The 24,198-nt window shown below is 27.3% G+C and overlaps 3 protein-coding genes across 3 annotated transcripts; 2 read left to right on the top strand and 1 right to left on the bottom strand.

Moving 5' to 3' along the window:
• The first annotated feature begins 4,772 nt into the window (after window positions 1–4,772).
• On the top strand, window positions 4,773–9,056 carry LOC112805931 (uncharacterized). Its single transcript, XM_025848249.1, has 2 exons — window positions 4,773–5,393; window positions 8,943–9,056. The coding sequence occupies exons 1-2, from the start codon at window positions 4,773–4,775 to the stop codon at window positions 9,054–9,056; spliced, it is 735 nt and encodes a 244-aa protein (XP_025704034.1).
• A 4,175-nt stretch (window positions 9,057–13,231) lies between these two features.
• LOC112698311 (stromal cell-derived factor 2-like protein) lies at window positions 13,232–15,448 on the top strand. Its single transcript, XM_025751613.2, has 5 exons — window positions 13,232–13,366; window positions 13,700–13,840; window positions 14,115–14,164; window positions 14,261–14,393; window positions 15,233–15,448. The coding sequence occupies exons 1-5, from the start codon at window positions 13,253–13,255 to the stop codon at window positions 15,326–15,328; spliced, it is 534 nt and encodes a 177-aa protein (XP_025607398.2). The 5' UTR covers window positions 13,232–13,252; the 3' UTR covers window positions 15,329–15,448.
• Window positions 15,449–17,103: 1,655 nt separating this feature from the next.
• Window positions 17,104–17,982, bottom strand: LOC140180307 (uncharacterized). Its single transcript, XM_072220774.1, has one exon. The coding sequence runs from the start codon at window positions 17,980–17,982 to the stop codon at window positions 17,104–17,106; it is 879 nt and encodes a 292-aa protein (XP_072076875.1).
• Window positions 17,983–24,198: the final 6,216 nt, after the last annotated feature.

The following is a 24,198-nucleotide window of genomic DNA, read 5'->3' as shown; positions in this document are numbered from 1 at the left end:
TAAATCCATCCCTGGCTCCAACCAATACACTTCATTATACCTAGTATAACCTAAATCCAGAAATAAACCCTCAACAAGGAACAAATTACATGTATCAACATACACCCTGTCGATGATACTCACTAAACCATCGTTATACCTCACCACACCATCCACATCCTTCTCTAACCAATCCCGATGGTGATATACAAACGTGATATGAGTTGCCATCTAACAAAAAAACATCAAATAAGTCACAATCAGATAAATCAACACATTAAGACACCTATAAAAAAATTTTCACTTCATCCCCAACAATATGCAAACCCCAACGAACTGATAACAAAAAGAACGAAAACATATAATGCTTACCGAAACCTTCACTGTTCAATGGAGATTTCTTCACCTAGTCTCAATGCCAAACATGAGATTGCATGTGATGTTAACAATTCCAAGAGGCGAATGCAGAGACACATGAGACGAAGAGAAATAGAGACCAACACTAGGAAACTCTTCAGTTTTCCGCGTCCTAAATGGTCATAGTTAAATGGAGTGTTTCATTTAAGGTTAGCCTGGTCATTTACTTGGAATTGGGCAATTAGGGTTTCATGAATTAGGGATAAAGGAGAAACGGGACGAAAGCCCTTAAGAGGATGCCACGTTGGAATTCCGTCTGCCACATCACCAAGCTCTGTTTAACGAAGAAGAGCTCTTTTCACGGTTGGACAGATTTGTTGCGTTTTTAAAATTTTCAAGGGTATAATTGTCGTTAACAAATATTAGGGTTATTATTGTCAGCGTTTTACAAATTCGGGATCATAATTGGTAATTTACTCAAAATAAATATTTGTTTTGGTTGAAGCCAATAAGATCAGTGTACTTAATTGAAATCGAAAAAGTGTGTGAACCACTAAAATATTGATCAAATTCTGTAAAAAAAAAAGAAAAAAAGAAAAAAAGGAACTTGATCAAATTTAAAAAAAAGCCTATTTACCTTCTTTTTCTTTTTTTTTTCTTTTTATATACATGTAAAGAAATATTTACCTTTAAAATAAGGATGAATATTGTTTTGGTCCCTAAAGTTTGAGGTCAAAATCGAATTTATTTTTAACCCTTTTTTTTAATTCGAAATCGTTCTCAACGTTTCATTTGGTATTAAAATCGTCTTTTTGACATTTTACGGATAAAAATACATTTGCATTTGTTGTGACACCAATATCATCATCTATTATTATCACTCTTACCACTATCATTATCACCACCAAATATCAACAATCAAATTCAAGAATACAACATTCAACAATACCAATACAACATTTAAATCCAAAAAATTATCAATTTCATTCAGTGTAACCTAATTTTTTAAATTCAGCAACAAAAACAACACAACATTCATTTTTGAAAGAAAGAAAAAAAATTAGAATAGAGAGAAACCAAATATGGAGTGATGGGGGAGAAGAAGAAAAAAGAAGAAAGAAAAAAAGGAGAGTTGAAAAATCGTTGACCAGCTAACCTCCTCCAATCCTTACCGATTTATTTGGTTTCGACGGATTCATGCTTCTTCCTCCTCTTCCTGCTTCTTTTTTCTTTTTAGAAAGGAGCTTCCTCTTGAGCACGAGGTACATGAAAACCACAGCTCCAACGGCGGTAGCCATTGTCCTGGTGGCCACGAATTCACCTTCGAATGGTGATTGGAGAAGGAGAATTACTCCTATTCTCTAAAATTAGTAATAATTAATTTTTTTATCAATAAGTAACACATGAGTGACAAATCACTAACAATTACTTAATCAAAATCTCAACAAAATCTAAAATGTCTAAATCACTAAAATTATAAAAATGATATCTTTTCATCAATTTCATAAAATTCTTATAATAAATAATAAAAAAATTTTAAAAATTAAAACAAAAAGCTAAAATTTACTTAAAAGAAGAGGTTCTAGGACTAGGAGATGTAGATGTCGCTGAAAAAAATGGAATAAGGTGAAAGAAGTTCTGTTGGACAACTTGCATCCTACGGTGTAGTCGCATTGACAATTTTCAAAATGATGGTGCCAGTGGCGCGTGATGAACAAGCTCAAATTCTACAAGCTCCATTACTTTTAAGGGCGCAACCGCCAGCATATGCAAAAAGTTCCGCAGTCACTGAAACTTCAAAGAACAATGAGCATTATGAAAGGACAAAACAACACTACTCAAAACGATATTGTTTTAAAGAGCACCGAAATTAAGGCAAAAATTTTAAAGTGAATGATGTTCAGAAGGAAGAAGAGAAAATTATTAAGGTGTTCATAGAATGGTCCGATTAAAAAGAAAAAGAAAGAGAAGTGTGATACGCATTCGGAATTACCATGGTTCTGAAAACCGGACCGGACCGACCGGTTCGACCGGATTAACAGAGAACCGGTCTTATGGCCAATCCAGTTGACACGCAAAATCGTCTTACAAAAAATCGGTTTAAAAACCGGCCAAACTGGTGGTTAACCGGTGAACCGGCTGTATCAGCAGGGTCAAAAACCGATTCTCTAAAAAAAACACGTAAAACCCCCACCCCCCAAAACACCCGACCCCCCTTCTGTTTCACTCTCACATTCCAACCAAATCCCTAATTTGCCTAACCTTTGAGAGAAAACACCGCCGCCACCATCAGCTCCCAGCCACCGCCCCACTAGCCATCGTCAGTCCCCCCAGCCACCGTCAGCCCCCCAGCCGCCGCCACTCTTCTCTTCCTCACTGTCTCTGCTCGTCGCGAAGCCCCACCAGCCATCGTCACCCCCAGCTGCCGCCACTCTTGTGTTCACCGTCTCTGTGCTAGTCGTAAAGCCCGCCGCCTCTGTGATCGTTGTCGTTGGCAGTGACAGAGGGTGCCGTCGTTGTCCTCGTCGTCGATCCTCTTCTCCTCTATGTCACGCAAACGGTTACTCAATCCTCTTCAAGCGCATCTCTCCTCCGTGAATCTCTGCCCAGAGCCTCACCGTGAAATCACTACTCGGGGACTCGCCGTCGCAAAATGATCCTCTTCCGAGCTTACTCTGTTACCGCCGTTCTTCCTTCGCCCTATCTCTGATAATAATTAAGCCACTGCTTCTTCAGTTTCAATTTCTAAGATTTTGACTTCTAAATTGGGATTGTGTTCTGAGTTGGATTGCTGCTCATGTGGGTTTGAATTTAGTTTGGAGGTTAAATTTGGATTGTTTTGGTTAGGTTTTCTGTTTCTAGATTCTCTGGATTTGGATTTGGATTTGGATTTTGAATTTAGTCGTTTATTGAATGTCTGAGTTGTGAGTTGCTGAATGATTCTGTTCAATATTTTTTCCTGAGTTAATTTTGTTCATGATTTTTTTGGTTGTATGTTAAAGATGGAACAATCACAAAGTGATCAACAGCCACCAGATGATTATTGATAATTGATAACTTACACTTACATAATGTACTGAAGGTGTTTGAACCTTTGCTCATTTGAATGATACATATCTTTTGTGCACTTGATTATGCCATTGATTTTTGTTAGTGGAAAAAATCTTTTCTCCTCATAGTAGGAAAACACAGCCTGTTGCCCACCAGAATAAGAGGCCAATTTTCTATTCTGTCGAAATCTAAGGAAGAATCAACTTGGTGGTGTCATATTTGGTTGCAAGAACAGTACATTGAAAGAATGCTAATCTAAACAATTCTTTGGTTAGCCTTTTTTGCAACTGTTTGATTTTTATTATATTCTTTGTAATAGATACTAATAACAATTAAGATGTGATATTTATACTTACCCTTGTATACTAATAATATGTTGTTTGTGAACTTCTAATATTAAATTATGAATAATTTATCATCTAAAATTGTAAAATTTTTAATTTTATTAAGTTAGAAATTATTGAATTTATATATTTAAAATTATATATAAATTTTTTAATAATTTTAATTAATATTTAATTAAACCAGTTGAACTCCGATTGAACTCCGGTCGAATCAATAAACCATTAAACCAGTGACCTTACTGATTTATTGACCGATCCAGTTCTCGCAACCTTGGGAATTACTAATGATGGTTCTGCAAAGGGGAGGACAACCAAACAAAGAGGATGATAAGGGATATCTTCATTATTAGACAAATATTTTAGATTTAATTATTCTGTTGGTCTCTATAGTTTTACGAAATTTTTAATTAGGTTTCTATACTTTTTTTTTCCTTTTAATTGGGTCCTTATACTAATTTTTTTTTCAATTGAGTTCCTACAATTTTTTTTCTTTTATTTGAGTGTTTGCACCAATTTTTTTTTAGTTGGGTCCTTATACAATTAAGCTAATTACTACCAAAAGGGACCAAATTGAAAAAAAATTTGATGCAAAAACCCAATTAAAAAGAAAAAAATATAAAGACTTAATTAAAAATTTCACAAAATTATAGAGATCAATAGAATAATTAAATCAATATTTTATTCAAGAAGGCAATTTTAATACAAAATGAAATGCTAGAAATGATTTCTAATTAAAAAAAAATTATGGACGATTTTGATTTTAATCCTAAATAGACTAAAACAGTACTAATACCTTTAAAATATAACTTGTCATGAAAAGTATAAGATTTCCTTCTTCCTAACAAAAGGGAACGAAAAAAAGAAGATCGAATTTCCTTATACCAACCATCATTCTCACTTTTTACACATATTTATGTGAAGGATTGGCACTATGCATGCCCAATTAGCCAATTACAAACTTGTACATCCATACATATTATTAAATAACTAAATAAAAAACAGCACATAGCTAGTTAGTATCATTGTGTGGGAATCTGAAAAATGGCAAAGAAAGTAGATAAGTTGGAAGAAGCTGCTATGTCCGGAGACCTGAACAAGCTGTACGAAGCAATTAAGGAAGATGCACACATTTTGGAGAAGGTGGATGCAATACCATTTGTGGAGACTCCTCTGCATATTGCTGCAGCTGCTGGTCATGTTCACTTTGCGATCCAGATTATGAGATTGAAACCTTCTTTTGCTTTGAAGCTCAATCAAGAAGGATTAAGCCCCGTCCACGTGGCTTTACACAACAATCATCACAATCTGGTGCGTCGCCTCGTACAAATTAATGGTAACCTGATCAGAGTGAAGGAAGGAAGGGAAGGCCTCACCCCTCTTCATCTTGTGTGCCAATTTGATGATGATGAAGAAAACTTTACCACTTTACTGGAATTCCTGGACACTTGTCCGGATTCTATTGGAGATGTGAATGTGAGAAATGAGACTGCCTTGCACGTTGCTTTGAGATGTGAAAACATCACAGCCTTTCAAGTGCTTCTTGGCTGGCTCATCAGAAACGTCAAAAAAGGTGCTGAATATTTAGAACGCTCCGTGATGAATCAGATTGATGAGGATGGCAACACCATTTTGCACATTTCAACACTCATGGGGAATACACAGGTGCATGCGCTCTCTCCTTTAAATATCAACGTTATATTTATTCGTATAAATATTATATCAGTAAAAATAATTATTTTTTTATATTAATTATATAAATGATCATTCAAAAAAGTCGATGTAATTTTACGACTGTGTAAAATATTTTATACTATCAATGTATTAAAATTAAATTTTTATATTTCAATATTAGTTAATGTTTTGTTAATATTTTATTTTTATATTATTAAAATTTAAAGTATTAATTAAATATTGACTAAAACTACTAATTTTGTGGACTATGTAATTATGTATCATCACTTTTTGAAAACTATTAGATAAATTTCTATGAAAAATATTGTGTATAATTTTTTTTAAATACTCTTCATATATATAATTCATAAAAAAATTATTTTACAACATCTAAATCCTAAATTTATAATATTTTAATTTGAACATAAAATACTTATCACGTTACGTAACATTATTATATTTGCTATTATTATATACATAAAAATTAAAATAAATCAATAGATATATGAATATTTATTAAGACACTACTTTATACATGATGAAAAGGAAAAGCTTATATATTATTCTATCAAAATATTCGTATGTATTATTGTAATTTATTTCATCCAACATTTAATCAAACAATAGAGATTTCACTTTTGTACTCTTCCACTCCACTTTTTATAGAGTTTTGTATGTATAGAATGAAGAGTAATACTTAATGTTATTTTAAAAGTAAATAAAAATAAAATGATATATATATGATATTTATTTAATTATTTATAAAAAATATATTTTCTTCACCATTTCTTTTTCCGCACCATAACATGTACTTTGATATATATATATATATATATATACACATACATACGTACTTGCCTACTCCTAGAGTGCAATGTTAGAAACATGTGTATGTCCGAAATTTTGTTTTTTTGTTTTTTTTTCCGAGAAACACGTATATCTTTATTTAGGTCAATTAAATTAGGTTTTCCGTTTTTCACTAATATTACCATAATACACCATAGAATTATTACCTTTGTAATTGATGAGCCAAATAACGTTCCGACGTAAGAATTATATTAAATGCATTGATAAAATTGCTTTAGGCTAACTATACTATCAAACAACTAGGTCACAACAAAAAAAAATATCAAACTAATAGTATTTTATTACGAGTCCTGCTAGAGAGTCAATGAACTATTTGTACAATATGTACGTTATTGAATTACAAAATGAATATTTCCTATATTATCTAAAATAACCATCTGAGTATTAATTTTAGAATTCACCAAAGATTGAACACTTGACCTTTTAGTGCAAAGGCGGATTTAGGGGACCAGCATGGGCCATGGCCCCCTAAATTTTCAAAATTTAAAATATATTAGATATAATGTTTAAATGTTTTGACAAGTATATTTTTAGTTCAGTGGTTAAAAGTAGGTATTCTATACTTTAAAGCATGGGTTCAACTCCCATGTCAATCATTTAACATTTGTTTTCTTTTGTTCTTTCAAGTTTTTTTTTTTAATTTTTCTATCCATTATTATAAAAAAATACTTTGATTTCTATAATAATTTATAATTGAATATAATAAAAAAATATATACATAAAAATAAATTAGATTAAATTTTATTTTGTATAATATTAAAATCAAAATATATTAAGTGAATTATTTATTAATATGAATATATCTTATATATTATATTTATTAATTTATTTTAAATACATATATTAAAATTATTAGAGAAACAAATTTATATTATTTATGTTATATCTTTTATAATAAAGATAAAAATTAAAATTTTTATGAAAAATTTTTTTGATATAAATGATTTTTTTTAAATTAATTTTAGTTAAAATAATATTAAAATATACAATTATTTTTTTATTAAAACTTTCAGTTTTAATATGGCACTTTTAATTTTTTTATTTTCGGCCCCCTCTTTATAAGATTTCTGGATCCGCCATTGTCTTTAGATCTAGAATTCTAATACGATGTCATGATACCACTCATTCCAAAAGTTTCAGCTGATAAAAAAAGGTAACACTAATAATTATATCTCTAATACTCTTCTAAACTTCCATTGTGCACATCGTACAAATATTCCAGCTCCTCGTACTTTCTCTTTTATTATATATGAATCAGCATTACTCTAGTTCATTTGAGAGTTCAGCGTTTTGCGCAGGCAGTTAAATTATTGGTAAGGTGTCCCTATATGACCTTGAATTACAAGAATTCGTTGAATCAAACAGCACTAGACTTGGTAAGGTGTCTCTTTCATTCTATTATTGTTAACGCAATCTGATTTTTTTTATCAGTGTTTTCTTTTTTTAATTTTGATTTTGTTGTAATAAGTTATGGTGGTTATGTGTTATACTTTATTTAATGGTGCCAGATATTTCTCAAAGCTCAATCTCAGTTCATTGTATGTGTGCGGTGTGCCTGAATCGCAGAAATCAGATTCAGAAAGATTGCAATTGATTGAGTAACTATTGTGTTGGGAATCACCGAAGGATTATCCATTGTTGCTCACTTCAAATCAAGCAAGAAGGTTAGGAATTGAAGAATCTAGATCGAAACAAAGATGATGATTCCACAATCTGCATCTGAGAGCTGAGGAGTATATATATACATGCACTTTGATTACATCACTAGCAACTAAAAAAATCTTTCTCTCAACTAATAACCAACTTAACCAACAACTACCTAGTAAGTAATAACAATTGTCAACCCAATTTCGCTAAGTAACCAATAAGAATCTAACCAACAATAAGTCAATAAATATTTTTGAACTGTATTCTATATTAATTAATTGTCAATAATTAATAATTATTTAATTTTTTTAAATATAAAATTAATTATTATTAATTACAGTTGTTTAAAGTTAATTGGCTATGAAATTATTTATTTATATTTTTCTTTGTCAACCACTTGGCTAACTGAATATGCCAGCCTAAACCCTACACCCTAAATCTTAAACCCTACTTTTATTAAAATTTGTTCAGTATTTAATCAGCAATAGAAAAGTGAGTAATTTTATACTATTGGATTAAATTTCACACCATTAAAAATACCAATAATAACTAATTGATAATTACAAATTACAAAATTTACTAGTCTCCTACCACTCCTCTCAGTATTAACCTTTCTTATTTCTAATAACAAGCTAAACTCACTTCAACAAAAAAATTTATCACATTTAGTTCTAATTTTTTAGTGTCAATAATATAAACCTCATTATATATTTTATTTAATTTTTTTAATAATTGATACTACCCACCAAATAATAAACTAACCTCATAATTTGGAATGTATAGAAAAAGTTGGACACAAAATTTAAATAGTCAAAGTCTATCAACAAAACAACTTCTCCACAAACGGAACTCACTTCTTCACCAAAAGAATTACAGAATACTCCAACAAATCAGTAATTTATTCATCTATATAACCAACCACTCACATTTAGAGAAGAACAAGTTCTATTTTACCTTACTTAAAATATTTAATTAACATCTTTATTAAGCCTTTTACTGATTTGAACATCGAAATATTTTCTACAGATATATTTGCTACAATATTCAAGCCAAGCCGACTTAAAGCACTTCGGAACAAGTGACATATTGCTCGAAAAGAATCGTTATAGCTTGAGAGCTTCTTACAGAACAGAACAATAAAAATAATATAATTTTTGTAATTATTAAAAATATCTAACAATTATATAATTATTACTAAAGATTTTTAGTAATAAATCATAAAATAATTAAGATTTAATTATTAATAAATATATTTGTGATTATTTTTTATTATCACTAAATACAAATTAAATAACCACTAAAAATAATTTTCTATATGCGGTTGGTCGAATACTTTATAACATACCCAAATCAAACAGGATCTTAATACTATAGTAAAGAGGGTTTTGAATTGAGGGCTGTTCTTATTTTACCGAAGGCTTTGAATTGGCCCTCCATCTTATTATTAACCGAGATTAAAAAAAATTATAAGATAATATTTTTTATTAATATTAGTTAATATATATTTTAAGTCAATATTTTATTTTTATAATCAATTCTACTCAATTTTCTTAATTTTAAAAAATAAGATATCACTTATTATGTGTCATATTATTATTGGTGAAAATAAGTTAGTTCATTATATGATTAAATTTAACTCTTCATTTAATATAAATTTTGATAACTTAACTAATCATTATGTATGATATAATTTTTTGCAATTTATAAAAACATCAAAAAAAGTCTTATTTTATACCTTTTTTTCTTTGTTTTTTCTTTTTTCTCAAACCACACAAGTATTAATCGTTTTCAATTATAAAAAATATCTCAAAAGATAAAAATAAATAAATAAAAAATCAAAAAAACACCAAACATTTTTTAAATTTTACAAATAAAATTGATTGAAATTAAAAGTTATGATAATTTTGAAAATAATTATATACATTTAAAATAAAAAAATTTGTTGGCATCAATCGAGGCAGCGGCGCAACAGTGGGAATCAGAACCGCAGTGTGAATGGGAGTGAGAGAGAAAAGAGAGCGGAGGTGCAGTTATTTTTTTAATTTTACTGTGTGTGAAAATAAAAAGTAAAACTAGAGTTTGATTTTTTTTTTTGGTTTTCCACGGTATCCCCCAATCCGGCAGGCTAAGGACTAATCTGCCGCGATACTGAGCTCCATTTAAGGGTTTGCCGCTGGTACTAGAGTTTGATTTGAATAAGGGTGTGGGTTGATTTTTTGTGTTATTGGACTTTTTTGCTGCCTTACATTATAGTTAAACAAAAAGAAACATTCAAATTTTAACAAAAACATATCTATCTCACATTTATCTAAATATCCGTCTCCAATCTGCAACAAAAAATGCATGTAATCAGACTCTCGTGGGTAGCACCACGGCAACGCAAGACGATGTGTGCGACAGTGGTCTGGGTCAGTGACCCACGTGCTGGATATCAGAGAGCAGGGGTGTTTACGGTGTGGTTTGGTACGGTTTTAAAAAAAAAATCATTCGATCCGAACGCTTAATTTATGTGCGGTGCGGTTTAGATTGGATAAACTTTTTTGAAATTCAATCCGATCCGATCCGATTATAAGCGGTTTGGATCGGTTTGGATTTGCGACTTTTTAAATTAAAAAAATTATACATATAACAAGTTTCAATATCAAATTTTAAATAACCAACAATGACATAACAAGTCTTAACAATATTTAAAAAGTCAATAATAACATAACAATAGAAATAAAATTATAGATGAATTAAAATAAATGAATAAATAATATTTTGAATATAAAATATTTATTAAATAATAATAATACATGAATAATAGAAAAATGTATAACAAATTGAACATGTTATAAGTATAATTGTAAATATAATAATAAAATAATAATATTATAACACATTATGCGGTTTGAATTGGATTGGATCGATTATGAAAAAATAGATCTAAAATTTGATCCAATCAAACGATTTGTAAAAAATAGAATTAAATCAAATTTAAATTAATGTAATTTTATTAATTTTTAATTTAGATTGGATAAACTGTTTAATTTAAATCGGTTGCTACAAGGGAGTGCACAGATTGTGACTTCGCAAGAAGAGCTTAGACCTCGATAGGCATAAGCGATGCGGTGTGAGAGAATTCCGTTGAGAACTGTGGCGCGAGAAGAAGGAGGCGAATCACAACAGGAGAAGAGGAGAAGCAATGTGGCATTAGAAGAGGAGAAGAATGACGTTGCGTGTTTTCTTATGAAACGACATTTTTTGAACGCATATTTAAATTTTAAAATTTTTTAAATTAGATTTTTTTATTTTTAAAAAGTTGTTTAAGTTAACTAAAACATGCAGTGAGACTTGATTTGATAAAAATTTTCAGAGAGAAGCTTGTCAAAAGCAAAATCACCTCATTTTATATTTAGTAAATTAAAAACTTATGTACTTATACTTGTAATTTTTAAAAGTATAAAAAAATTTTAAAGTTGATTTAATTTATACTTATCAAAATTAAAAAATCTAATATAATCTTATATAATAATAAATATCTAAAATTATCCTTATCAATTATTAGCACTTAAAAAAGTAATTATTCTTTATTATATATATATGTATATTTATTATGGTCCTTTTAATTTTTAAAAGCTATTTTACCAAACATTTATGGTTATCAAAGTAATTTTTTTAGCTTGATTTTACCAAATGCAGGTTGCAGTTTTTGAAAAGTTGGTTTTTAAAAGACAGCTTTCATAAGTTATTTTTGAAAAGTAAAAATTTTACCAAATTAAGGTTTAGTTTAGTAAAGTTTTTATTTTTTAAAAATAGTTTATAAAAATTAACTTTTAAAAGATGACTTCTTAAAAGTTGTAGCATTTATATTTGGTAAATCAAATTAAAAATAGCTTTCAATAAACATAAGTAATATCAATTGCGTTTGGCAAAATAACTTTTAAAATTTAAAAATACTATAATAGAAATAAATATAAATATTAAATTTGAAAATTAGTTAAGATATGAAGTTATATTAGACTTTTAAATTTTGAAAAGTACAAGTCAATTTTGAAAAGTTCTATTTTAGATGCTTTCAAAAGTATCCCAATCTTTTAAAAACTGCAAGTACAAACACATAATTTTTTTATTTACCAAACACAAAATAATGAGTTTGAACCTTTAAAAAGCACAGCATTTTTAAATTTTAACTATTGATAATGAATAATGAATCTCTAATAAATAAAACATATTTCTAGTATTTTTTGTTAATTTCATCAAATTCTTTTAGTAATTTTTTATTTAATAGTAAAAATTAACAAAATAAAAATTAATTAATGATTTTTTAAAATAAAAAGCATACTTAATTATAATTAACAAAATAAAAATAAAAATAATTGAATTAAATGAGATGTTGGGAGTACTTTGGTTAAAGGATTATATTCTCCCATTTGCAATTCTAATTGAATTGTTGGAGGGAAAAAAATGCCCTACAAATAGGTTTAATATTAGAATTTAACTGAAAGCGTTTTAAGGATATATTCCTATTCCTAATTCGTAATTTCCTGTACTGAAGTGATCAAGTGTATTATATATAGATCATGCAACGAACTAAATAACATGAATTTTTCATAAATAATTATATTGCCTTTCTCATTCTTATTCTTATTCATCTCATGGCTTTGGCCTTGTTTATCTTCTTCACTCTTCTCCTTCATTCTTCTTCCGCCAAATCTCCTTCTTCCTCTGAAAGTCCCTCCGAGGTTTCAATTTAATCCATTATTTTTCTCTTTCTTTCTTTATATATAAATGCGTAATCTTACTTCTTATTAATAATAAGGTAGTTAATTGATACTGAAAACATGTTACTTCTGATAATATACGTGATGCTATGATTGATCCTTATCTTCAGCCATTGTAGGGACTTTTGCGTTACGAAGGCTATTACTATAATTGTGATTAGGGTTTTAAATTCCAATATTATACACTTTTGGATGCGACTTTTTCTCATACACTGCATAATGTGCGATGGTTTGTATCTGATTACCCTGCCATTTATTGTAACTTGAAATGGATTGGATTCATTGCCACCTTTGTTATTTGTTGTAACTTATTGCGGATTTGTTCCTTGAAAGTTCTGAATTAGCAGTTACGAATTTCAGTCTTGTTGTGTGAATTAGAGTTGTGGTGACTGCAACTACAAAATTATTGTGTCACATCACTCAATATTGTTAGCTGCTATGCTCTATTTAGCATACACATAGCATAATTATAAAGCCTTCATTGTTACTTTATAAAATCTAATGTAAGATTAATTTGATGTTAGCATATATTGTATATAGGTGCTGGTAACATATGGAAGTGTTCTGAAGCTGATGCATGAGAAGACAAAATGCCGTTTGCATTCTCAAGACGTTCCATATGGTTCTGGCAGTGGACAACAATCGGTTACTGGTATCCCCACTGTCGATGATTCCAATAGCTACTGGGTTAGTATAGCTTCTTTCTTTTATGTTTTTATTTATTAAAATTGAATTATAATATCTAATTTAACCTTTTTCTGATAGTGGCTAATCCAACCTTTTAAGACTCTGTACAGAGAGTCTGTTCATGTAAAAAAAATTCTGAATGGTACTTGTATGGCAATTTCTTGTTTTCTATTGAACACCTAATAACCTCTTTTGTTGGTAGACATATGCATTGAAACTTAATGGTCATAATAACATTTTTTCTAAGCTAAGATTCTTCATTGCTAAATAACATGATGGAATAGTAGTTGTGGTAGTTCTCAAAAATTACATGGCATTAACATTTTGTTGCAGATTGTTAAGCCTGAAAAAGGGAGTCCTGTCAAACAAGGTGATACCATTAAAAGTGGAACAATTATTAGATTGCAGCACTTGGGAACAAGAAAATGGCTTCACAGCCATATGCATGCTTCCCCAATTTCAAACAATCTTGAGGTTAGTTGTTCATTAATTACACTCTTCCTTTGGTATTCTCATAAGGAGTCTATTAATACTTCTATTACTTTTATAAATTAATGTATTCAGACATAATTTATATCTTGATATATTGAGTTATAAATAAATATACCAGAAACGTTAAAATGGCTTATTTATGGAATAGAAGGAGTGATTATTATCTAAATAGTTTTCATCATTGATGCAATTTGCAAAGGAACAAGTCTCTTTTAATTTATTTTCTAATATTTTTCAAGTGGAACTGCACATATAGGTGAGTTGCTATGGAGACGATTCTGAATCGGACAAAGGAGACAATTGGAAGTGAGACATTAAATTTTATCTTTGTGAGAATATTTAGATCTCAACATTCTCTAAGATGCTTCATAAATTATAAGTATTTCACTTTTTTTCCTTTAGGCTTCTAATAGAAGGAAGTGGGAAGAATTGGAAACAAGATCAGAAGATTCGGCTTCAACATTTGGAAACTGGAGGCTATCTACATAGTCATGATATGACATACTCATCAAGAATTGTTGGGGGACACCATGAGGTAACAGTAATTAAGAATGTTTTTTTCTATGAAATTTTTTTTTTATTAGTGCACTCAGACATGCTTTCATAATTATCCTACGGTATTGCTTCTACTTAACAAAGTAGTTATTCGCTTAACACTAAAATGAAACACTCTAATCTTTTCAATACTAGTGTAATTATAAATTGTCGAGGGACTACTTTGTCAACAAATTAATCTTATGCTGGTTAAATGGAAAGTTAATTTAAATGTGAAGCACTTGGGACTTGTATATTTAGTTCAACAACAAAATGTTATGCTCCCTTTTCTTGGTTTTTGAGACATGAAAATGTTGTGCTCTTTGTTTTTGGTATAAGGCTTGCTCTTTATTAAGTTTAGCTTTTATACCAAAAAAAAAAAGTTTAGCTTTGACTTATGAAGAACAGGAAATGTTATATTATGATCATGAGATTCAAAAGCCCAATATCTTAATTAGTAATTGTAGGGTTAGGTAAAATAATCCAATTAGTAGGATAAGGGTTAGTTATAATATAAATCACTATATAGTATAGTACATTAGTAATTGTATGCATCATGAAGTAAAGGTTTGAGTTTCCTTGTTCTGTTTTCTAAGTAGTGTAGAAATCCAATTTTGTGTTCCTTTGATTTCCAATTTTGTACCCCAATTTTGATAGAAAATCACATTTTTATGATTGAATTTCCACAAACACAACATGTTAATGGGCCATTTCTTTGATGTCCAATTTAACATAGTTTTAGAAGAAAATTTACAACTTATATATATATTTCTCTTAAATGAGCTTTAAAGTGTTGGAATTGGATTATGATCATAATTATGATTTACTTTATTTGATTAGGTTTGTGGTGTTGGTGAGAAGAATGCTAACAACATTTGGTTGGCAGCAGAAGGTATTTACCTTCCAATAACTGAAACCAAAAAGAGAGATAGTTGATTTATTTCAATGCATTCTACTATGTACTAATTTAAGAGTAACACAAAATTTGGAGTTTGCACATTCTCTAAAATCAATTATAGATGTAGATAAGTAGAATAATTCATAAGCATATTTTTGAGGAGGATCTTCTGCAACATCTTCAGTTTCTTATGTAGATTTTATTTATTAATAACTCTTATGGCAGGACTAAGATGGGAATATGACAGAAATGAATTTTTTTTAAAGGAAGTTTAATTCCATCACTTCACAATTCAGATTCAGCTCCTGTTAATAAAGTGAACCATTAATTTTCAATTATATTTCTTTCAGTTTGAATGTTGATAATTTAAATAATTAAAAATATAAATTAACTTCATATTCATTAAAGAAAATTGGATTAATTTAATAAAATTATACAAAATAGATAGTTTATGCATTCGGTAATTTTATTAAACTACTCAACCTTTCATGAGTATTGAATAATGTATATTTTCATGAATACAATTGTCTGACATCTTAATTTTTTTATAGTAAAAAATAATAATTTTCACTTTTAAAAGAGATAATTCTCCCTAACTAGGAGAGTATTCTCTTTTTCCTTTTCTTTTCCTTTTTCTGATAAAGCTAGAGCCAGTGTCACTTGACTAATTAACAGAGAGAAGTGCCAACTATTCCAAGTTGATGATTAAGGTTACCATTCTTCATTATTGATAGCTAGGGATTAAAATTCTCATATATTTGTTAAGATAAATAGTAGTATCAAAGGATAAATTGTTAGCTAGTACATTAAATACTAATTATAACAACATAATATGTAAATATGAAAATGACAACAAAAACCTGCAAATGTGAGCTTTTATAGAAATATCTAAAAATTGAAATGACGACAAAAATTTAATTTGAGAGTGTGGATTGTATCCCCAACCTAGCAAATGCCCATGCTCCAAAATGTATTATAACTAATAAATATATAAACTCAAAAAATAGTGTTATAGAAAGCTAATGAAAAAAATAATATTCAAAGGAGTGAGAGTAAGATTTTTTTTTTCAACAAAAACCTTCCCAACCAACTATTAACTTAAAAATTAATGATAAAAGATTAATCTAATTATTTTCCCTAATATATATAAAACAAGTTTAATCACCCGTGCCATGCACGTAATAATATTGAAATTATAATTTTAAGTTGTTATGTTAAATTTCATTTTAATTATAATAATTTAATTAATAAAAAAATAACTTGTATGCGTTATTTTTCTTTTCTTAATATAGTATCAATCGTATTAACTATAAAATAGTTATTTAATCTACTTTTTTCAATAAATCAGGCATATATACTCAATATGACCATAAATAATTTAGTAATACTTAAATCTACCAACAAAGTTTTATATGTTAGTTTATTGTGAAGTAAGAAAACATCAAAATCAGCTCAAAATGAAGAACAAATTAATAGAGAATTTTAATGCAGAAAGTTTTGTAATAAACAATAAATAATTTAAACCTACTGAATAACAATTCAATGCTATCCTTTGATACCTGCAAAATATATACATGAAATAACACCGTATCAATGTTTGTATATAAAATTATATGATTAACGTAATTATAAAATTGTTTGTCAAGAGAATAAAATTATACGAATTTTAATGATAATTTTAATATTCTCAAACTATTAATGTACAATAAGAATTCATCTATTAGTTCCTAGAATTTTTAAATTTTTTTAAGTGATAGTAATAAATTTTAATAAATAAATAGATTTAGTAAGACATTTTGTTATTACCTTTTTATTATAGGCTCTCAAAAACTTCTTTATATAACACATTCATCGTGCAGTTATCTTCCAAGTGTCCATGATCTTGCAACAGCACTCGCAGACCATCTTTACTCGTTACCTTTGATAACGCAACATACAATTGACCATGGGTGAAAACTGGCCTTGGAAGGTAAATTATAACTTTCGATAGAGTTTGTCCCTGGGAATTATTTATTCTCATTGCAAATGACATGATAATTGGGAATTGTCTTCTTTGAAACCTGACCGGCAATGTTTCATTATTTGGAATTAGATTCAGTCTTGGAATAAGAACAATACTTCCAGTTTTGTTACCAGTTAAAGTCTTACATTCTATCACATGATTTTTCATTCTTCTAACTTGCATCCTCGTTCTATTGCACAAACCATTAGTTTGGTCTATATTCCGCAGCAACATAACAGGAGCGCCAACCTTCATAACCAACTTGTGTGGTGGTAGACCTGAACAATTTATTCCATTTAGAATCTCCGGCGAGAAAGCATCTAACTCAAATTCCATATTTTCCTCTTCAGCACACACAGAGTCTGAACTTAAGTAGACTCTTTCTTGTCCAGGTAACCCTACAATCATCTTGTTGTTGACACCAGCGACACAATCCAAAGTTGGTGCAAGAATTGCTCTATCCTTGAAATAATTTTCAACGGATGAATTGGATAACATTTCTGGATACACGAAATCACTGAGGTCATCCAAAACTGTCTCAGAGTTCTTAATCAAAATGTCAGATGGTATATGAACGATCGATTCACCATCTGTTGTATCACTAGCCAAACCATCACCAAATTTGTGTAGCCATTCTGCAAAATTTATGAGTTCTTGTATGTTGTTGTTTTCACCTAGTGACAATCTCATGTTTTTTGTAAGCTTCAAAACCTTACAGTTATGTCACAAATATGAAGAATTAATAGAAGACTGAATTATTTCTTGCCTTGAGTCTCTGAGAATCACAGGTAAAATTTGTCTAAAATCTCCTCCGAGAACAACAACTTTACCTCCAAATGGCAAATAAGCATTATACGAATATAAGTACCTTAAGATGTCTCTGAGGCATTTGTCTAAAGTTTCGTAACAATACTTACTTATCATTGGAGCTTCATCCCATGTGATTAATTTGGCATTGGATATTAACCTTGTAAGAGGACCTCCCTACACAAAGAATCCTCATTTATGACCAAAGGAATTTTAAACCTTGAATGTGCAGTTCTTCCATTAGGCAACAAAAGTGTAGCAATCCCACTCGAAACAACATTTAAAATTATACCTCCTTTAAACCTAATTGAGCATGATATAGTTGACCATAAGAATGTTTTTCCACAACCACCTTGACCGTATAAGAAGAAAAGTCCACCCATATTACCGCTAACAGCACCAATTATTTGATCGTATGCAAATTTTTGCTCATTAGTTAGCCTTTCTAAATACCCACTTAGTTCATTCGCAAGAGCATTAATGTCAAAATAATTGAAACAATTGACTATTACGACTTATATATATACACACACTAATTACAAACGATATAAATTTTAATGAAAATACTTGATACTAATAGAAAAAAATTATATAAATAGAAATTATTTAATTTCAATTTCAATTTCATATAACAAAACAATGATTTTCAAAAATTATGGAATCTTTTTGTGACATATGTATTATGCCATACGTATAAATTATACGGGTTATTATACAAATTCATATATATGCATAACAAAACAGTTTAATATTATATATTTTCTACATTAATTATATGTCAATATTTAAAAAAAAAAAGATAAAAGAAGAGATATATAAATATGTATAATATTATGGCTATATATGAAGCAGTTTTATATTGCTTTGATTATAGAGATTTACTATAATTATATAAAATTTAATTTAAAGAAATAATTTTCCTTGCCATAAATAATATACTAAAACTGTTAATATATTATCTTTTTTATGGTTAATTGAATTTATCAATGATTTTTCCGTATAAATCGTTATTATCCAGTTTTTAATAATTACTTAATATACAAAATTTGAAATTGAAAATTGTTATTACTAATTCAATTAACTGGTTAATTGAGTAATAATTGTCAAATTATTAAGGTGCAAAATCATTGATTTATTCAATTGATTTTCATATATTATTTATATTTTAAATAATAATTTGAAATTATATTATTTATCCAGTTAATAATACTATTATTAAAAATTATTTTTTGCATTGATTTTTAAATCAATTATTAAATAATTATTTTTGTTAAGATACTTGTTTATAAATTATTTCAAATTATATTTTGTTAAGATATAATTATTTAGATTATTACTCATGACACGGGTATAATTTCATTTTATACCAATTAATCAATTATAATTATATGACACGGGTGTAATTTCAATTTTATCTACGGATTATTTCCCGTAATAATATACAACATATTATTTATCGCGATAATTTGATTTGATTGATTTCTAATTATTTACGTACATAAATGATTAAAATATATAACATAAATATCGTAATTATTATAATTCTATGATATAATTATAATTGACATATTTTATCATAATTAAATATTGATTTGATATAATTATAATGAAAATACTTTTCCAAAATAATATAATCTACTATTATTCATCCACTAATTATTTGGCAATAAACCTTAATATGATTTTTTACATCTCCACTATGAGAAATAACTACTTAGATATACCAAATAATATGTAATATATTACTACTTGTATAAGTTAAGGCACAAAGACATGATTTAATTAAGGTGATTAAAACTTTCACCAAACAGAATATGACCTCAATTGAATAAAAATGGGTACTCAATTTTGTATTAATTAGCTAGTCGAAGAAATAACATACTCATTCATTATTCATGTTTCATTATATTTTTTAAATAATATATAGAAAACATATATCTTGTATATAAAATGTGACTATTAGTAATTTTATTAATAAACCTTTTTTAAAACTATTACTAATTTCAATTTTAATAAAAAATCTGAGAAAATAATTTCGCTTGCCATAAATAATATACTAAAACTGTTAGTATATTATCTTCTATATGGTTAATTGAATTTATCAATGATTTTTCCGTGTAAATCGTTATTACCCAGTTTTTAATAACTACTTAATATACAAAATTTGAAATTGGAAATTGTTATTACTAATTCAATTAACTGGTCAATTGAGTAATAATTGTCAAATTATTAAGGTGCAAAATTATTGATTTACTCAATAGATTTCCATATATTGTTTATATTTCAAGTAATAATTTGAAATTATATTATTTACCCAGTTAATAATACTATTATTAATAATTATTTTTTGCATTGATTTTTAAATCAATTATTAAATAATTATTTTTGTTAAGATAATTGTTTATAAATTATTTCAAATTATATTTTGTTAAAATATAATTATTTAGATTATTACTTATGGCACGGGTATAATTTCATTTTATACCAATTAATCAATTATAATTATATGACACGGGTGTAATTTCAATTTTATCTACGGATTATTTCCCGTAATAATATACAACATATTATTTATCGCGATAATTTGATTTGATTGATTTCTAATTATTTACGTACATAAATGATTAAAATATATAACATAAATATCGTAATTATTATAATTCTATGATATAATTATAATTGACATATTTTATCATAATTAAATATTGATTTGATATAATTATAATGAAAATACTTTTCCAAAATAATATAATCTACTATTATTCATCCACTAATTATTTGGCAATAAACCTTAATATGATTTTTTACATCTCCACTATGAGAAATAACTACTTAGATATACCAAATAATATGTAATATATTACTACTTGTATAAGTTAAGGCACAAAGACAGGATTTAATTAAGGTGATTAAAACTTTCACCAAACAGAATATGACCTCAATTGAATAAAAATGGGTACTCAATTTTGTATTAATTAGCTAGTCGAAGAAATAACATACTCATTCATTATTCATGTTTCATTATATTTTTTAAATAATATATAGAAAACATATATCTTGTATATAAAATGTGACTATTAGTAATTTTATTAATAAACCTTTTTTAAAACTATTACTAATTTCAATTTTAATAAAAAATCTGAGAAAATAATTTCGCTTGCCATAAATAATATACTAAAACTGTTAGTATATTATCTTCTATATGGTTAATTGAATTTATCAATGATTTTTCCGTGTAAATCGTTATTACCCAGTTTTTAATAACTACTTAATATACAAAATTTGAAATTGGAAATTGTTATTACTAATTCAATTAACTGGTCAATTGAGTAATAATTGTCAAATTATTAAGGTGCAAAATTATTGATTTACTCAATAGATTTCCATATATTGTTTATATTTCAAGTAATAATTTGAAATTATATTATTTACCCAGTTAATAATACTATTATTAATAATTATTTTTTGCATTGATTTTTAAATCAATTATTAAATAATTATTTTTGTTAAGATAATTGTTTATAAATTATTTCAAATTATATTTTGTTAAAATATAATTATTTAGATTATTACTTATGGCACGGGTATAATTTTATTTTATACCAATTAATCAATTATAATTATATGACACGGGTGTAATTTCAATTTTATCCACCGATTGTTGGCAAATAAATTTTATTCCAATTATAAATAAAATCTGTTTTTATTGGCAAATAAATTGTCTTTAGGTCAACGATTTAATATATGTAGGTTCATTTTTTGTCAAATATAATGAAAATACAAATAAAGAAATAAAGGATAAAAATAAACTTAATAATATCTGACACTACTTCATTTATTAAATTATTTAAAAATAGCACATCCACAAAAAATAATCGTAATATATAAATTGAGGCAATAATTTAAAATTCTATAATTATAATTTAATCAAATACTAATAGTAAAACCAAATTACCTAAACAATATTGAACCTATTCTAGTCCTTAGTCACGTATAGTATAGAATCATTCTTGTAACGACAACCAACTGAAATAACATCGTTTTAATATTTAGAATTCGTGCAAAATCAGACCATCCTCTTGTTAGATAAGCTTCATCATCCGCTATCCATGCAATGCGGCAAGGTATAGAATTGTCACACCGAGAAACCAAACTAACTCTTATTCCCCTCAATGGCATTGCATACATGCAAAAGAAAACTGGTAATTTCTGAAAAAAATCAAAATATGTTAAAATATTCTAATAATGAACAGTTTAAACTAAAAAAATTTAAATATATTACCAATCGTTGAAATTGCATATCTGAATTTGTCATGAATTTAGCAAAACTGAACGCTTACATTTTTCGATAAAGTAGAGACAATTGCCTCTTATTTGAACGCTTACATTCATGTAGTTGGAACCCGAATCAGTGAAGACAACTCAATGATGTATTTCATGGATGTGATGCATTATAAATGATTGTGACAAAAGACAATCGAATTGGAACATTAGACGATAAAAATAACTTAGAGTAACAACAAATAAAAAATTATCAAAAGAATAATATAATAGATTGAGTATATAAAAAAATATTATAAAAAATTATAAATTATACCTTAAAAAGATCAACTTCAATAAAAAACGAATAATACATTCTTATTCTATGAAGTAGTAAAAAAAAACACTAAATATAAAATGATGAATTGACTCTCAAATTTAGATTCATGTACCACAGGAAAACACTATATATAGACTTTAGTAAAACAAAAATAAATATGTAAATTATCTATTATTAAGGTAATTTTTTAATAATCCATTAAATTTTGATTTGATACAATTATAATAAAGATATATTTCTAAATTAGTATAATTATATATTATTCATTAAATATTAATTACAATATAATTATATTAAAGATATTTTTATAAAATAATTTAAAAAAATTATTTGATATACGTGAATCGGGTAACCAAGATTTATTATTATTATTATTACTATTATTGATATTATTATTATCATTAAAATTATTAAAAATATTTTTAATTGATAATTGATAAGTAGTTTAATAGTGCATTAAATATTGATTTGATATAATTATAATGAAGATATGTTAGTAATTATATATTATTTATTTAGTATTAATTATAATATAATTATAATAAAATAATTTAGAATAGAAAAAAAATTTTATTCGTTTTGGAGGGAAAATGGAGGCACGAGAGATCGACACATCACCTTTAGTAGTTGGGGGAAAACCCAGTTTTAGTATATTAAGTAGATAGTAGAAAAAGGTTTGCTATAAATTTGTCGACTAACAATTCATTATTCCTAGTAAACATATATATTTAGTAATTAGTGAATAAATGGAAATTATCCGATTTGTATATTTATTACGAAACACCAAATAATACGGATCATTTAATGTGTTGTATATGTATAGTATAGGATAGTCGGTGTCCTTATAGTATAGATTCATGTATCATCTATGCATGATAATAATGGTCCACTTTCGAAAATTTTCGTCAGATTTTGGCCTCAACTTTTTTGTTTTACCACATGTATTTCGTTGTGTTGTTCTTAGAAGGACAAGCACATCAAACTACTCCTACAACGACAACTCATGTAACTTTCAACTACTCCCTCACTCCCTTCTAACTCTATATACTAGATATTAAATGTTCACAAAACAGTAACACTGTTTATTATATACTGATATTCGTATAGAAATAAAATTGTTATTTAATTAATTATACATTTTAATTTCTTTTAATTAATAAATAAAAGAACACATATTAATTATTAAAGCTATTAATATCAAAATAGTGTCTAACTAGATGTAAGAGAATGTATATGAAATGATAGTTAATATATCTCTTGTTGAATGGTGTACAAATTTGTTAATGTAGAAACGAGTCATGGAGTGGAAGTATTAATAATATGCTCAAAATTTTTAAATAAACGATTAGGTAAACCACCAAAAATATATTTGAATTTGTTTATCGATCGAATATTTTTAAAATGTGATAAAAATACTCAACATTAAATAATGTTCTCAAAAAATATTTTAAAAATTAATTTTGATGTATTTTTGTAAATATGATTTAAAAAATGAAATA

The sequence above is a fragment of the Arachis hypogaea genome, chromosome 16 (genome assembly GCF_003086295.3).
Source record: "Arachis hypogaea cultivar Tifrunner chromosome 16, arahy.Tifrunner.gnm2.J5K5, whole genome shotgun sequence".
Lineage (NCBI taxonomy): Eukaryota > Viridiplantae > Streptophyta > Magnoliopsida > Fabales > Fabaceae > Arachis > Arachis hypogaea.
This window is presented reverse-complemented; position numbering and strand designations above follow the sequence as displayed.

What these genes read in the sequence shown, in the direction of transcription:
- LOC112805931 (XM_025848249.1), top strand. Translation starts at nt 4,773, where the DNA reads ATGGCAAAGAAAGTAGATAAGTTGGAAGAAGCTGCTATGTCCGGAGAC. An exon ending in CACTCATGGGGAATACACAG is followed by an intron (nt 5,394 to 8,942) that starts GTGCATGCGCTC and finishes TATTTTCTACAG; the next exon opens with ATATATTTGCTACAATATTC.
- LOC112698311 (XM_025751613.2), top strand. Translation starts at nt 13,253, where the DNA reads ATGCATGAGAAGACAAAATGCCGTTTGCATTCTCAAGACGTTCCATAT. An exon ending in GACAAAGGAGACAATTGGAA is followed by an intron (nt 14,165 to 14,260) that starts GTGAGACATTAA and finishes TTTTTCCTTTAG; the next exon opens with GCTTCTAATAGAAGGAAGTG. An exon ending in TTGTTGGGGGACACCATGAG is followed by an intron (nt 14,394 to 15,232) that starts GTAACAGTAATT and finishes TTATTTGATTAG; the next exon opens with GTTTGTGGTGTTGGTGAGAA.
- LOC140180307 (XM_072220774.1), bottom strand. Translation starts at nt 17,982, where the DNA reads ATGAGATTGTCACTAGGTGAAAACAACAACATACAAGAACTCATAAAT.